General features: G+C 36.8%; 1 protein-coding gene across 1 annotated transcript in view; it reads right to left on the reverse strand.

Annotated features, from left to right (window-relative positions):
- hdac11 (histone deacetylase 11) overlaps positions 1-7031 on the reverse strand; it is a 57585-nt gene extending 50554 nt beyond the window's left edge. The window contains exons 1-3 of the mRNA XM_030133567.1: positions 6813-7031; positions 6184-6243; positions 5646-5794 (exon numbers count right to left, since the gene is read on the reverse strand). Coding sequence (XP_029989427.1) covers positions 5646-5794; positions 6184-6218 — 184 coding nt within the window. The 5' untranslated portion in view covers positions 6219-6243; positions 6813-7031. The remainder of the gene's footprint in view (positions 1-5645; positions 5795-6183; positions 6244-6812) is intronic.
- Between the last annotated feature and the right edge of the window lie 11218 nt (positions 7032-18249).

Consider the following 18249-nt stretch of genomic DNA (forward strand, 5'->3'; position numbering starts at 1 on the left):
TGGTGAGAAAAGCACAGTCCATCACCAGGGACCCTCACCATGTGTTGCGTCAGAAGTTTGCCTCGATGCCTTCAGTCTGGCGTAACCACGCCCCTCAGAGGAAAACCAACAAATATTCAAAATCTTTTATTCCTTCAGCTATCACACTTTTAAACTCTGACAGCAGCCATTTTAGTCATTTTATATGATTTTTTTTCTTTTTTTAAATATTAGGGGAATCAATAGGGTCTTTTTGTCTGCATTGGTATTTATTGATTATTTATTGTTGATTATTTAAATGCATTTATTCGTAGTTGCTTTCAATAATCCTGTATTTGTGCACCGATTTATTTATGTTTGTCACATTGCACTTTGGATGTAGGCTGATATCTGGGCTGATATCTGTGGTAAGCTGCAAATGAATTGCCCGTATGGGACAAATAAAGTTTTCTGAATCTGAATCTGAATCAGCGGGAACCGTGGAGGTAGAGGATCTGTTCAAAGAGCCACTGTGTGAGTTAGAGAAAAATTACTGACACACTTAGGACAGCTGCCCTCAGCAATATCGACATTAGTATCACATTAGTGTTCCCTCTGTCGTCTACATGTTTGTTATTTCTGACTTTCCTCTTCTTCGTCTAAAAAAACTTTCCTCTTCTTCGTGGTATTTGTCCAGTATGGTTAATTCAGAGCGGCGCCCCCTGGTGGATTAATTGACAAACGCTCATTCCAACACATTAAATGTCAAGAGCAGCACTTTGTTCCAGTCAGACTAATGACAACGACAATAAAGCACATTTACAAAAAGGAACTAACAACTGGAATGGGATTATTAAGTATTCGTATCGGTACTCAGTATTGGCAAGTACTCAAATGTAAGTACTTGTACTTGTACTCGGTCTGGAAGACAGTGATATCGGTGCATCCCTAAAAATACGTATGCAAATTGTATTCATAATTTACAGCAGGATATAATTTTGTACAAAGGGTAACCCCAGAAACTATCCATAGCTTATAAACGTGGGCCCAAGACATTAAGCAAACAATACAATTGATTATGAAGACAATCCGTACTTCTATCTAAGCTAAAACTTAAGCCTTGGTCTCAAACAACCTAAGGTCATTCCATAAATACAGACAGTATAGAATTTAGACAGTATCAACACATCATCAGGAACATGAGACACATTCAGTTTAAATAACACTTGAAGCAGTTGCAATGTGCTGCATCATTTTTGCAAGACAGATGTACAACTATGCTCCTGTTGCTAGTCTTTTCCTACTGCACAAACCTTTAGCGTACAGCCTGATGTAATTCAATAAAACCGCGTGGAGATGAATTTCATGACCTTATTTCAGCATGTATTCAGTGTGTATCAAGATGTCAGTATTCATTTTTATAAAATAACCAAATGAATAAATAATTTCACTCCAGACTGCTGGCAGTTTGCAGCCTAACTTTATCTCATTACAGATTTATTACATTAGGGCCAGATCCAGCAAAAAGTGAACATCAGTGTTAAAAAATTAAAGTTTCACCTATCATTTCTCAAATAGGCTCATTTTTTAACTTGATAACTCTATTTTATGAAACTGTTTACATAATTTCAGTGTCACTTGTGGAAAAAAAGATATAACTTATAATGTGAAGTTATACTCCTGACAAATATGTAAATGCACTATTAACTTTAATATGTGATATCATGAATTATGTACAGATAACACGCCTCTTTTAATTGCCATGTTATCTGTATGCATTATAAGCTTTACGTGTGCATGTTCACACCGCGTCACATACCACACGATTAGCAAGTAGGGGTTAGGGTTGGCGGTTACGGATATGTAAACCGAAGATCTTGATGTACATTAGGGGTGCAACGGTACAGGTAGCCCACAGTTCGGTCTGTACTTCAGTTTTTGGGACATGGTTTCAGTTCAGTTTCAGTACGTGTTTTGTGCGTAAAGAGAACTTTTTTTTTTTTCTCCCAAAATTCTATTTTTATTTTGCTTGTCTAGCAAAAACTGAATTTTACAGTAGGGTCAAAACAGTAATGTCACGTCAGAGAGTGAATTTTAATTGATTGCCATTCCTACATTTATTTCAATATAAAGTAGCTCCTTGTTTTGGATAATCCCTTATGGTTCAACTAAAGCAAAAAGGAATTTAAAAGTAAAAATGTGGGTCATTTAGCAACACTAATCTGTCAAATTGTCTGTAAAATGTCCCGTCAGAGAGATTTCAAATACCATGTTTTGACCCAGTAGGAAAAATTACATCACTGCACTGAATAATAGAACCCTTACTCATTCCATGACTTTTTATACACAGTCGTATAAAACAGACATGTGGACTCGTAAGGTCCGAAGGGGCCTTTTTTATATACAGGGTGTATCAAAAAAACCTATCCATTTTGAAAAATTACCCCTAGTTCCGCATTTGATAATTTTTGGAATTTTCTTTTCGGATGTCGGTAGGTAGGGGATTGGTGGATATTTGTCCAAATGTACAGACCCAGGTTTTCATGCATGAGTGAGCAGGGGCAAATTGCACAATCCAAGTTAAAACTGGTTTGTGCGAAGTAGCGGTGGGATTTAACCCTAACCTGGCCTGTTCTCTGTGACATTTTCAGGCCTAAACAAGTTGAATTAACCTCTAAAGGCAGGAACAGATGCCATGGGTAAAGAAATGAAATTGACATGGTGTCTAAAGTGTTAATACTGTAACCTAGCAATTTGGTGGAAAACAAGATGGATGCCCATTGTCCCCTCCCATGACCTTTGATTGGATTTAAATCCCACCGCTACTTCGCACAAGCCAGTTTTAACTTGGATTGCACAATTGTCCCCTGCTCACTCATGCATGAAATCCTGGGTCTTTAAATTTGGACAAATATCCACCAATCCCCTACCTACAGACGTCCAGAAAAGAAAATTCCAAAAATTATCAAATGCGGAACTGGGGGTAATTTTTCAAAATGTATAGTTTTTTTTTTTATACACCCTGTATAAATAAACTCCTGTTCTGCAAGGGGATGCAAAAGAAAACGATGATATAAAAACATCACGGTTATCTACCTCACGCATTTTCTTGAAATAGCGTGTCACGGTATTGTATGTGTGTCACAGCACCAGGTTGGGAACCCACGGGAACTTAAAAGTGAGTTACTGTGTAGACCACAGGTGTCAAACTCCATTCCTCGAGGGCCGGTATCCTGCATGTTTTAGATGTTTCCCTCTTCCAGCACACCTGACGGTCGTTATCAGGCTTCTGCAGAGTTGGATGATAGGCTCATCATTTGAATCAGGTGTGTTGGAAGAGGGAAACATCTAAAACATGCAGGATACCGGCCCTTGAGGATCTGAGTTTGACACCCCTGGTGTAGACGATGTGTTTAATCGCGGGTCAGGTTGCGGGTGTAATGTTTGCGGATACGGGCGGGTGCCAGTTTTAGAAAAGTGGTGGATCTGTGCAGGACTCTGTGTGTTGAGTCTAATGCTGCGTCCCTGTCCACGGTCTCTCTCGCTTCATGCTCAAATGCATGTCGAGAGAGAGAGAGAGAGAGAGAGAGAGAGAGAGAGAGAGAGAGAGAGAAACAGAGAGAGAGAGAGAGAGAGAGAGAGAGATGAATCGAACCAAAATCCCACAGTCCATAAAGGCAGATGCAAGATGGACTGAACGGTACACGGTCACATTAAAAGCACACTGACCCAATCACCAACTGTACATTTGACATGTTTGTTATGTTCCTGAAGGACCATTAAAAAAGGACAAAAAGAATAGAGGTGTGTATTGGCAAGAATCTGGCGACATGATACAAATCACAATACCTAGGATCACGATACAATATATCACGATATATCATGATACTGTTAAAAAAACAATTTTTTGTTTGTTTCTTTTTTTTAAATTGATTATTTCCTTGAAGAATTTAATTACACCAGAAATATTCACAAATACGAAACACATTTTTATTTGATCAGAACAGGATCTAATTCTTTATCACCAAATTTTCCTGTGTTGAAACTTAAATTATGTTTTACAGACATTACAGTTGAAGATCCTGCTCAAATGTTCATATTCTATTAGTTCATAACTAACATCATGACATTATTTTGTGCAATCCCAACAAAGGAACTAACATTATTTACTAAAACAGCGTTAAAAATAATAAAGAAAATATGAAAAAAGAAAAACATAAAAACAAAATGGACCTCCACAATATCTGCATTTGAATAAATACCTAAAAAATATTGATGCAGTACTTTTTAACCCTTTCATGCATGAATTATGAGAACCTTATAGTTGAGTTTTTTGTTTTTTTTTTTGGGTGTTTTTATTCCTCCTTCGGCATGAAAAAAACAATGAGATTGAGTTTTTTTTTCATAGATTTACAAAAATGTCCACTCAGCTACACCATGAATTTTATTCTTGAAGCAAAGAAACATGTATTTAAAACCCAATATGATAAAGTGATATGAAAACAGTGAAATGAAACCATGTTTAATGCAGCTAATCTGATGTTTTCTCACATTTTAACATATTCTAATACTAGTTATTACTCACTTCATGGAGATAATATGCAAAAAATAACAATTAACAATTGATTTCCACTCAAGAACCAATCAAGAACAGCAAAGTTACAATAATGGTATGAATTGCAGTTTATGAGATGATGCATAAGTGTCCACTGTGTTGGCTGATATGGAACTAAAACAACTAAACCCACGAATATACAAGAGAACAGCTGGAGAATAGCTGTCCACTGGAGTGACCACTGTGCATGAAAGGGTTAATATCGATACAGTACTTTTTAATATCGATACAGTATTGTGAAATGAAATATCATGATATATTGCAGAACTCATATTTTCTTACACCCCTAAAAAAGAATAATCCAACAATAGTGCTTTAAAGTTGGTTAAAACTTATCTTTTGTCAAGAGCAATGAGTTCAAACATTACGTAAAACTACCCAACAGTTCATTGTTTTATTCTATACTGTAAGGGGTGTATTTAAACAATGACAAACATTAGCTGTTTGTGCCGTCTTCTTTTTTTCTTAAATCACCGGAGCACAGACGTTACTACATCTTATCTTTGAAAAGCTTAAATCGACTACGACTGCAACATCGACAGCTCATTAAAATCTCTTACACAACACATTCCTTTGTGTTACGTTTTTAAAAATGACGCTTAAACTTGCAATATCATCTGTTTTTCCCCAATTATTACAAGGGCAACAAAAAAGCCAAGGTTCTTCTCTGTCAGCACGGGGCCTTATTTTTTTTTTTTGATTTGTACCCTTAACTTCTAAAAGTTTCATGAATTCATTAAGCTGCGTACGGCACTTTCTGAGGAGAAAATATTCCACTCTGTAATTTGACAACAAGTTCATGTGAAGTCATGCCAGGCTGTTTTCCCTTGGCTGGATGCCGCGCTGGGGCTCATCTACTGTACCTGCTCAGACTCCCACGGGGAGTTTTCTCTAATTATCTGTACTCTATTGCTCTGCCTCTCTCCTCTCCGGCAACTCCAGCTCACCTCTTCCCCCTCTCCTCTTTGTTCTCTACCTCTCTTTGCCTCTCTGATCCGCTGAGTGATACCATATACATCAGCTCGGGGGGAGATGTCCTCCATCTGCCACGCTGTCTCACTTCCTTTCTTACCTTTCAAGAAGTGAATGACTTTCCCCCACTTTCCTGCATCAAATGGATGGAGTTTTTCCAGGCCCATGAAGGTGATGTTATAGTCCGAGTGGTACACAATAGGCAGGCATGTTCGAGGGATGCTGGCATACAGATCAGTACGGTGAGAGCTGAATGGACAAAGACCGAAAAAAAAAAAAATAAAAAACAGACAAAGACGTGTTTAATTCAATATTTTTGCTGCTGCTTTACATCATTGTAAGGTGATTTCCTCAGTGGCCTAATAAGCACTAGTGGACCTGTAATGCTGTTTGTTTGTTTGTTTGTTTGTTTCAAGGTTCACTTTATTGTCATTACATGTAGTGTATACATGAAACAAAATCAGTACTCAGGCCCAGCAATGTACATGGTAAAATCCTATAAAATGAATCCTATATTAAAGATAATAATAATAAAATCTGAAAATTACAGTAAAAACCTAAAAAATAATAACAAATAAATATACATAATAAAATAAATATACATAAATACTACAGTTCGTTTGTTTGTTTGTGCTCACCTCCCTTTCCCTCCATTATCTTCTTTGTGAGACATGTTTTTCAGGCATAGCTATTATGATCTGGGGAGAAAAGACAGTGCATTTCATCCACTGGTGAATACTGTAAATATTTACAGCAGCTATGACATAATCCCAATAAGTAAGTAAGTAAAGCTTTATTTATATAGCACTTTTTAAAACAACATGTTACAAAGTGCTTCACATAAAGGGGAGATAGATCAAATTAAATCAAATTTTAAGCCAATTTACAGAAACCCAACAGAATCCTCCAGGAGGATTATTATGCACCTCATTAAAAAAAACAAAAACACCTTATTTTAGCTGCAAATTGTGTAGAAATTACAGTCTACTACATTGCTTTGCAGTAAAGACTAGTGGGAATAAACTACAGGGGGAAAAAAAAGGGGGTCTTCGCGCATGCGTAGTCACATGTGTACATTTCCAAAGACGCAACAGCAGAAGAAAATGTTGGCATACATCACAGAGGTGTATGCGCAGGTATTCTCAACAAAAACACAGCTTTTACAAGCGTTTAAGACACGTTCCTTGTAGAAGCTGCGGTGAGAACCAACATGGGGGAGTTTGAGAATACGGAGGCTAAAGCTAATGCTAAAGCAGATGCTACTCACCTGCTACTGTACGTGTAATGACGCAGGTCACCGAGCAGCTCCGGTAATAAACACCCACGGAACGCAGTCACTGGATGAGTATCCGGTTCCCACTGGGGCTGTCACTGGGGTTATTCTATGGGGTGTTATGTAAAGTAAACGTTTTTTCAAGGAGTGTTTTTCTGTGGCAGTAGCTTCCCTTTTGCTCCGCTGCTCCGCTGATTGCGTACGTAAACTGCGGGCACGCGCTAAGATACGTACTTTACGTAGATGAGATTTAAAGCAGAAGAGACGGTTAATTCCACTTCCGAATATTTGTCAAATTATTGCACTAAATTTGCACACCAGCGTCCTAACATTATTGTTTTTAAAGCACTTTTTTCCAATTATTCAAATAATTTGAAGAACATTATAAACTCTAAAGCAAGTAAAATAAAGAGACTATGTGAAGTATGTCATCTTATTTAATTTATAATATTTCTATTTTTATACCTCGAGCTTTTTTTTTTTTTTTTTTTTTTTAATTTATTTATTTTTAATTTCACCTACATTTATATCTATATATTGGAAATGTAAAATAATTGGTGAAGTGTGACTATTTTTTGATGTAATATTATTATGTATATATCCTGTTCAATTGTTCATTGTTTAATCAAAAAATAAATAAAAAAAAAAATTCCACATCCGTGTTCAGGACCATATAACTGTCAGATTTTCAAGAATTGAATGTATTAATTAAATCACTCATTTATCCAGCAGCAACAAAAGTAATAAGCTTATAAAATAAATACTACAGTGATTATAATAAATTATCTTTCATGAAAATAAAACAAACTTTATAATTTTTTTTCCAGTTAATAGAAATGTTTAAAATGCAAAACTATATTTAAATGGTGTGGAAATTATGGAAGCATATTGCATTCACATGGAAAAAAAAAAAGGGCTTTGTTTTTCTGAATTAACAAGATAATTATCTCGTAATTATGAGAAAAAATAAATGATTAAAAAAAAAAAAAAGGCTTTGTTTTTCTGAATTAACAAGTTAAGTATCTCATAATTACGAGTAAAAAATAAATAATAATAAAACAAAAAAAATTGGCTCTGTTTTTCTGAGTCAGTGGGACAGTGGTGCCTCTTTATCCAAGCAGAAGTTCTCCATTGTAGGAAACAAGCATGTCCCGACTTAAATTTAATTGAGTTTTTTTTTTATTTTTGGTTTTGGTTTGAGACATTGGGAGATACTCATGTCTTGAAGTACTGTTGATGACATTGTTATTAGTTTGTCGACTTTGCACAGGCACTTCAATACAGAAGCGTATAGCATTCACATGGAAAAATTACAATTGGCTGTTTTTATTTTTTCATAAAAACCGTTAACAAATAAAATCAATGAATTGTTTGTTTTTACTCTTTTGCACTTGAGTAGATGTCATCTGCAGATGTACTTGTTTCCATCTCTAACTCAAAACTAAAAAAAGCATTTCCCGAGCTAATTTTGTTTAATTACAGCTAATCATGTGTGTAATTATATTTCAGTGTCTAATTTCCATCATACTCCCACTATTCCCTAGTTTGTTTTTTCAACTTTTGTGATTTCTTATTAATTTGACTTTTATTTTATGAAATGCAGAAGTGCTTAACCCTCACATACACAGGTGCATTGGTGACATTTTATCACATTTCAATACAAAACCACAGTCTGTCCCGAAGTAAATTTTGTCCCAAGCTTACAAAAAATCAAAGTTCCCTTCTTGAAGTTTTTCATTATCATCCAGTCATGACAGATCAACCTAGAGAACACACTGACCAGTACATCCCTGACAGCCTTTTAGAATAATCAAAAAAAAAACTGAACGTCACTTCCTCACTTTCACACTGTGTTCTCTATTAAACTCTATGGTCTCTGTGACTTTGGCTGAATTCTACTTCAAATGAGACAGTTCTTTGAAAGCAAGTTTTGTCAGAGCATATAGTACTGTGCAAACATCTTACAACACCTTTAATCTTTAATCTAGTCTTATTTTTGTAGGGTTGAAATGATCGTACATATTGATTTCTCATTCTCTTTTCTTCAGATACAAGAAAACACAAGAAATGTTCACAGCCTTAAAATACATAGAGTACAAAAAACTGAACTAAAAGTGTTGTACACTATGCATACACCATTTACTGTGACCTCTGAACCCATGATAAGAGGCAGCACAAACAATTAGAAACATCTGATGTGTTGAATAAATGTGGTATAAAACATCCAACGTGATATCATGAAATTGCATAAATATACACGGCACTTTTAATGGGCGTTAATCGGCGTGTTATCTGTATGCATTAAACCACAGGTGTCAAACATGTGGCCTGGGGGCCAAATCCGGCCCGCCAAAGGGTCCAGTCCGGCCCTCGGGATGAATATGTGAAATGCAAAAATTACACTAAGATATTAACAATCCTTTTAGTTCAGGTTCCGCATTCAGACCAATTCAATCTCCAGTGGGTCAGAACAGTAACATACTATCATAATAGCATATAAATAATGACAACTCCAAATGTTTCTCTTTGTAAATGTAAATATTTTCATGTATTTACACTAAAACAAAGTATAATTTTGCAAAAAATGTGACTAACCTGAAATGTCTTAAGAGAAGTAAGTACAATTTTAACAATATTCTGCATGTTACTCAATATTTTGTGTGTTTGTTGATACACTGTGATCTGTAAGTTATAATGTACATGAGTAAATGAAAAACTGAGGCCTAATATTGTTAAAATTACACTTATTTTTTCAGTTTGTTCATGTTCTTCACATCTTTTGAAAGGATAGTTTGTAGGTGTAAACCTTTTCATAATGTAAATTAACTTTTTTCCGCTCTAAAACATAGAGAAAAGTTTGAAGTTGACATTTTTTATATATTATGTTATTATTTTACTGATTTGGCCCACTTTTTATTTTAAATTTAGCTGAATCTGGCCCCTGAACTAAAAGGAGTTTGACACCCCTGCATTAAAAGCTTTCCGCATTTGAGTTAAGGTTAGGGTTATATGAACCGGAGATCTTGGCATAAATTGACACGTGATCAAATGGCGTTGAATAACACACGAAAGGACAAAAATATATACATATAGCACGCCAAATGCCATAAGAACTGGCGTAACATACAACATGATTTCATGAGATCAGTCTCAAAACATCAGAAAACTCAGAAAGCACTTGGAGAGCGCAGACCTCCACCAAAGCAGATCAGCCCCCCCCTCCCCAATCACCACCAAAATTTAATCATTTGTTCCTTGTGCCAGTATCAACATTTCCAGAAAACTTCATCCAAATCCATCCATAACTTTTTGAGTTATCTTGCTAACAGACAAACAAACAGAAACCCCGATGAAAACATAACCTCCCCCATACTTTGGTGGAGGTAATTATATCAATATCTTCAACTGATGGACCAGTGCCAGTGAATTGTTTATGTCTAATCATGGAAATTCATTGCGTGCTGTGCTGAGAAATCTGATGTTTAAATTTATGTGTCGCCTGAATCACTCAGAAAATACTGCAATTTTATTGCTGACAAATCTTGCATATAGTGCTGTACGTTACACATCTGTGTTCTGGAAACACTGGTATGACTGTCTGTTGAAAGTATAGAGGGTTTTTTTGTGTTTTTTATTGTATTTATCTGTTTGTTTTTTAGTGTGGACCTGGAGTCTGTAATGGAACATATCTATCTATCTATCTATCTATCTATCTAGTAAGTAAGTAAGTAAGTAAGTAAGTAAGTAAATTTTATTTATAGAGCACTTTTCACAGTCACAGTCAGTGCTTTATCAAATCAAATCAAAATCAAATCAAATTTACAGAAACCCAACAGGATCCTCCAGGAGCAAACACTTGTAATTGGTGACAGTGGCGAGGAAAAACTTCCCTTTAACAGCAGAAACCTGGAGCAGACCCAGACTCCTGAAGGATGGGCGTCTGCCTTGACCAGTTGGGGTTAAAGAGCGAAAGTAGAGGAGGAGAAAAGAGAGAGAGCTAGAGAGACTATCTATCTATCTATCTATCTATCTATCTATCTATCTATCTATCTATCTATCTATCTATCTATCTATCTATCTATCTATCGTTCTATCATTCTATCTATCGTTCTATCTATCATTCTATCGTTCTATCGTTCTATCTAATCTATTTATCATTTAAGCATATCGAACACACAGAAACCAAACACTGTACTGAGGTCCCCGACTGTCAGCAGCATTTAGTAAATAGCATAAACTACTGATAAAAAATAAAAAATACTGATATAAAAAATAATAACAATACACCCCCCCAAAAAAAGTTACCGATAAGTAACTAAAAAGTGTTATTTCTAAAGTGCATTGCAGTAAAGTTGTTGTATTATCTATCTATCTATCTATCTATCTATCTATCTATCTATCTATCTATCTATCTATCTATCTATCTATCTATCTATCTATATATCTATCTATCTATTTTCAAGTTATATCACTTTGAAATTTGTCCCATTAGAAACCAATGGGGATTTGTAAATTTTCAAAAATCCCTAACAAAAAAAAAAAAAAAAAAAAAAAAATTCAGTATTTCCCAATTCTTTGAACAAACTTGGTAGACCTTACCCCAAAGATGTTCCACAACAAATATGAAGTCATTCTTACTGACAGTTTCAGAGAAGAAGATTGTTGGAAAATTGTTTAGAGATGGACAGACAGATGGACGCCAACTGATACCAATAGTCCATCGGACCTTTTAGGCCGTTGGACAAAAAAATCTGAACAAATAGGTTAAAGACACGTTAAGCACAAAGCAAAGTCACACTTACTGTACATACGACCACTTTGGTTCATAGAAGATGTTTTTTCCTTGAAACTTTTCTTTTTCCTGCTGTACATGCTTCACATATATCCAAAGTGGATCTTAATACAGAAACAAATGCATGTTTACTCTGTGTTATATGTCTTGATTTGTTTTTACTGTGTTAATGTTTTTAGTTTTTATGTTTTATTGTGATTGATTTTATATCTGTACAGCACTTTGATTGAAAGCGCTTTACAAATAAATTATTATTATTATTATTATTATTATTATTATATATGTGTGTGGACATTAGAACTTTACTAAACCAACAAACCTACACTTTTGCGCAGTACTGTATATAACAGACCTTATCTCTATGTAAATTATCTCTAAATTAATACTAATCTCATCAAATTCATAAAATAACCTGCTCCAAAAACTATAAAATATCATGATAAAATGTGTTTTCAGCGATGAAACATCTCCTCAGGTCCACAATTGAAGGCATTCATGTCTAATGTTTGGAGGTTTCCTTTTTGTATTTCTACCATTGGACAAAACTGACGACCTCTAACGACACCAAACACATATTCAGACACAAGACACACAAATAATTTACAGAGCCGTGTAAAAGTACTAAATACAAGATGACTACATAGGTTAACTTGTTCAGCAGAGATCCCAGTGCTGATGAATAAAAAAATAAATAAATAAAAAAAACCTGCATAATGTTCTCCATATATAGTACTTCCAGTCATGAAAACCTTCTATTTGTTTTCCTTTTTGAATAATTGTAATATTTTGGTGGCTCGTGTAATAATAAAACCCTAGCAGGACTAAGGAATAAAAGGAAAAAAAAAAAGTCTTTGTACTTCGTCCATACTACCGATGTTCCCACTGGGATCAATAAAGTTTCATCGTATCCCATCTCAGCGTGTGTAATATTGGACATTTCCACATAATAAATCCACACGATGATGTTCTAAGTCTTTGCTGTTCGTGCACACTATGTTTTTACCACTTCAGTGCAGACGCTGACAGTTACCTGTATTTCCTGCAGATCAGATGACTATAATCCTGCATATTGGCAGCTCAAGAGACAGAGCCTATAAATAGTAGGATATGTAAATGCCTGTGTATACGCTAACAGATAGTCTGCCTCTGAACTGAGGAGGTGGAAGCTCTCAGAAACCTGAAAAAACTCTCTTCACTTCCTTTCTTTTGTACTGTGCATGGAAATTATCATGACCCCCAGAGTCTGTTTTAACTCATATTAATTGGATACTGGTGAAGCTGAATAGAACAGTTCCATAATATATAACACTGTTCGTACTAAATGGCTAGACTGATCTCATGAAATTGCGTTGTATGTGATGCCAGTTTATTGTATTTGGCGCACTATACGTATGCATTTTCATCCTTTTGCATGTTATTCAACGCCATTTGCAATGTAAGTAAAGCTTTATTTTATATAGCACTTTTTAAAACAACATGTTACAAAGTGCTTCACAGAAAGGGGAGATAGATCAAATCAAATCAAATTTTAAGCCAATTTACAAAAACTCAACAGAATCCTCCGGGAGCAAATACTTAGGACTGGTGACAGTGGCGAGGAAAAACTTCCCTTTAACAGCAGAAACCTCGAGCAGACCCAGACTCCTGAAGGATGGCCGTCTGCCTTGACCAGTTGGGGTTAGAGCGAGAAAGTAAAGGAGGAGAAAAGAGAGAGCGATAGCGATAGAGAGAGACTGGTGGAGAGGGGGGGAGGTAGGGGGAGACGCATGCACAGATAACTGAACTAGAACATCTATAGAACAGTATAATAAAGAGTATTGTAACTACAGTCTACTCTCAATATACCGCCAACTTCCGTTCACGGCCAAATTGGCGGTATAGCGAAAATGGCGTTACAATGGGTTGCGTCCATAATGTGCATGTCTGTACTATATGATGTCTATGCTGCCTCCGTTAACCCGTTCTAATTGCGTTTCTAAATAAATCTTGATTCTGTTATGTTGTAAGGGATCATTTAAAGTGGGGAAACATTTTAAGCATTATTATACCGTGTCGGGAAATGACACCCCATCATCTTGAGGCTTTGGCTTAATCCCACGTCCTCTTCCCGACATCCTGACCTACTGAGTGTTCTGCGATAAATGAACGGTGGCCGTTCCGTAGACCTACTCGTAGCTTGTCGCGATCAGCGTCTGGCGCGTTTGTTTCAGTGCATTGTTAAAATTTATGTGTACTCGATGGCAATCACGCTGGCGGTATAACGGTCGGGAAATCAATGGTATAAGTGTTGTTTGTGCATGGAACTGGGCTGGCGGATGGCGATAGGCGGAAATGGTGGTATAACGGTGGGCGGTTTAACGAGAGTAGACTGTATATGGATAAGTGAGTGATGACGATGAAGGTGGAGAGAGGCAGGACCACAGCAGCAGGTCCAGAGATGATCTTAGGAAAACCTGTGAGGTGATAAAGCACAGAGACTCCAGGGAAGAAATCAAGTCAGTAACATGAATTCACTGGGATGTAAACAGAAGAGATTTAATGAAATGCTTGTTTATAAAAGTGAGTTTTTAAGAGTCCCTTGAAGGTGTCTATAGAATCTGATGATCTGATATAATGGGGAAGACTATTCCAGAGGGTTGGGGCCAGAATTGCAAAAGCACAGTCACCTTTTGTTGAGAAGTTGGAGCGGGGGATGGACAGGAGGTTAATGTTTGATGAACGGAGTGGTCGTGACGGTGAGTAGGGAACTAGGAGGTCAGAAATGTAACTGAGGGCAAGGTTGTGCAGGGCTTTCAAAGTAATTAGGAGTATTTTGAAGTGGATGCGGAATTTTATTGGAAGCCAATGTAGGGATGCGAGTACTGGTGTGATGTGGGACCGACGACTGGTGCGTGTTAACAACCTGGCGGCTGAATTTTGAACTAACTGTAGACGATGAAGGGAGGACTGGCTGAGGCAGGTGAAGAGTGAGTTGCAATAGTCTAGATGGGAGAAAATGAAGGTGTGGATGAGGAGCTCGAGGTCTTATTGTCTGATTTTGGCAATATTTCTGAGTTGCAGGAAACAGGACTGGACAAGCTTAGTGACATGGTGTTTGAAAGACAGATATTGGTCAAAGATGATACCAAGGTTTTTAACAGTGGGTATGATGTTGGAGTGGAGGGAACCAGTAAACTGTTCAACTGAAGTGGAGAAGGTGTCTGGTCCGATTATGAGAATTTCTGATATCATGAATTGCGTACAGATAAAATGTCAGTTTTAATTGGTGTGTTATCTGTATGCATTTACAAGCTTTCCGCATGTATGTTCACACCGTGTCAAATACAACGTGGTTAAGTGGTTAAGGTTTGGTTTAGGGGTTATGGATATGTGTTACGACCCATAGGTGGGTCTATGTGTCAGTCAGTGGGTCTGTCATTCTATCTGTGCGTGAACGGTTAACATGTTGCAGGTGCGGAGTCAGAACCCACGCACAGATTGGACCAGCCAGCCGAAGGCGGACCTATAAAGATGACGGAACTGGGCCGGTCCAGGGTCGCCGTTCCTCCACTCCCAACCCTGTCTTCATTCTGCGTTTGTACCTGGATTCAGCAGTAGAGGTGGGCTGCCATTTTCTTTTGCCTCGTTTTTTCCTGTTTTTGTAAGGGAGGTTAGACTTTGTATTTCGGTTTCTTTCTTTTGCACGTCAGCTGCGTTTCTTGTGTTAGTAAAGTTATGTTTGTTATTTTGGCCAGAGCCCACCCTGAAGTCCCAGCTGCTGTTTTTGTTCAGTTTTCATTATCTGCCTCATGCACTTTGTAAATAAATCACTTATTTGTTAACATGCACAACCCGCGTCCTGGGTTTTTAGCTTAACGGCTGACAGGTCGTAAGCTATTGTGGTCATGCAGCATCCAATGGCGGCGGCGGCATCTGTCGTCCGTTACAAAAATTTCAATCGTCTTCTTCTCTGAAACTACAAGTCCGATTGACTTCAAACTTGGTACACAGCTTCTTTATGGTGATGTAAACAAAAGTTAGTGAAAATATTTGGATTCAGATCTGATTCTGAATTTGGTGCGACTTTGACAAATTTTCCCATTATAACAGATAGGAAGTGGATTGATACAATAAATCAGTAAATATAAATGAGTGGAAAATGAATCACATTTTCTTTTGTATTGTCCTCTATATGATGAACTGAGAGCCCCTTTGTTTGATGACATGTGTATCCGAAATCCTGATATGTTCTGGAGCACTGATGATGACAAGATGAAATGGTTGTTTAGTTCTAATGTATATAAATTAGCATTATTTGTTTGTAAAGCCTGGAAAAAGCGGCTGATGTGTTTGTTTAAATAGGTCAGTATTTTGTTTTGTTCATATCTATTGTGCCTATTGTCTGGTGTTTGATTTTTGGTGTGTATTTTGGGTGTCTTATAAGCCCATGTAAGGGCTGGGCATGTTTTTTATGCAAGACACAATAATAAAAAACATTCATTCATTCATTCATATAAATGATATCAAGTTGGAATTTTAATTTTTTACAGATCTGATTGGAATATGACCAAAGCATGGGCTATTTCTGTAATAGAATAAAAACACATAACTGGGTGATAATAAATGGCATCTGGATACATTTCCCAAAGTTTTAAATTTGGCCAGTAAACAACAGGGCCATTTGTCCTATTTTTCTCTGTGGCTTGGGAGTGAGGAAAGGTGTCCACTAATTTCATGCTATGCCCTAGGGTCCCCTAGCCGGGGGTGTAGCATATGTAAACTGGAGATCTTGGCATACTTTGACACGCGATCAAATAGCGTTGAATAACATGCGAAAGGATGAAAATGCGTACATATAGCAAATGCCATAAGAACTGGTGTGACATATAAAGCGATGTTATGAGGTCAGTCTGCGATTTGATTGTGTGTCAATGTACACCAAGATCTCTGGTTTACATATTTGTAACCGCTAACCCTAACCACTAATTGTGTGGTATTTGACGTGTCGTGAACATACGCATGGAAAGCTTATCATGCGTACAGATAACACACCAATTAAATCTGTATGCAATTCATGGCACCGTGTTGCGTATTGCACAAAAAAGCAGGTTAAAGGAAACAGTACTCATGACTATCTGGGATCAGAATAGTTTTGAGAATATCTCCAAAAAAGATAAGAGAAACCTGTTGAATAAAGTATGTTTAAAACATACTATCTGATGCACTGTTTGCCTGCAGAGGAAACTAACTGACAGTGGAAGTAAAATAATGTAGGCAACAGTGCATGGAAATAGTACCATAAGGATGAAGTTCACACTTTGGTTCATTGATTTTCGTGACTTCTTATTCTATCAGCATCAAAGTAGCAGCCATCTATTAGATTTTCATTCGACATTTTTATGTACAAAACAGATCGAAGTGATCCTAAAACAGCCTCAACACAGTTTATTTTGTGGCTGCTGCTACTGAAAACAGGGGCCGTGGGAGCAGTGAGAGTGAAGTTGAACTGTGGCTGTAAAACCTGAGCTGAACTTATTTTTCTGTAACAAGTTGAGTGTTTTTGTGTTAATTATTCAACAGAACACTCGCCATTGAGCTTCCACTTACGGGATTAATTTGTCATTATGTAATGTGTTTAGTTGTTGGAGTGTTCCGCTCATATATTTGTTTTTTAAGCAACTATTCCTGTTGAATTATAATGAGTAAAAGCAGCTCAGTCTCACAGTGGCACGGCAGTTTTAACAAATGCACCTTTCATTTTATGATACATGTATTTAAGTTATTTGAGTTGCACCTGGAAATAAAATACAGTCTGCATTGCTGGAAACAAATCATTTTTCTTGCCGTCCTATTACGTATTTAGATATTTTCGATAGATAAGTAAAGTCAGTATTGTTTCATCGTTCATTTACATAAACTCCGCATTAGAATTTTTACATTTCAGCTTTCAGGTGCATAATCGGTCTTCTGATCTGCCAGCTGTAATTTCATTGTTTACTTCAGTAGAAATGATTGACACTTTGAGGCCCATATGTGACATGAATTAGATGCTGTGGTTGGGGCAATAAACACCTCCCCAACAATGCCGAGCATCTGTTACCATAGCAACTGTCAAAGTCGATAAGCCGGCGGACTTTTCTCACTGATATCAGTAAAAACAAATAAAATAAAGATATCCATAGCTGTAGAGCAGAAGTGGATGGTATCCATTCAGTGTCAAATTTAATACATGCAGAACCGTAATTTCATTAATTCATTAATCTGGTCGATGCGATATGTTTCGATGACTCCATATGGATGTGTTGTTTCATATGAGAAAGCAGCTTCTCCAAAGTCTTAAGGGAGATATTTGGAAATCCTTTACTTATCCAAACAGATTACTTTCCATCTGCATGGCTAAAGCCAAAAGCAGCAATTATCTCCTGCGAGGACGGAATATTTCCTTAAAAACTCTGATTCATGGGATTATTTCTTCGACCAAAGTGATTTTTTAACAGCAGTCTCATGCACTGGAAAATACTTGAGGGTTCATGTAACACACTGCATTATGAAGAGATAAGAAGGTTTACGGAGGAACAGCTGATACTTAGAATGACCTCAGTGTGAGGTATGAACCCAGCCTTCCAATGTTAAGGTTGGCGTGTTGCTGGAAACTGTAGG

Source organism: Sphaeramia orbicularis, chromosome 5, assembly GCF_902148855.1.
Source record: "Sphaeramia orbicularis chromosome 5, fSphaOr1.1, whole genome shotgun sequence".
Classification (NCBI taxonomy): domain Eukaryota; kingdom Metazoa; phylum Chordata; class Actinopteri; order Kurtiformes; family Apogonidae; genus Sphaeramia; species Sphaeramia orbicularis.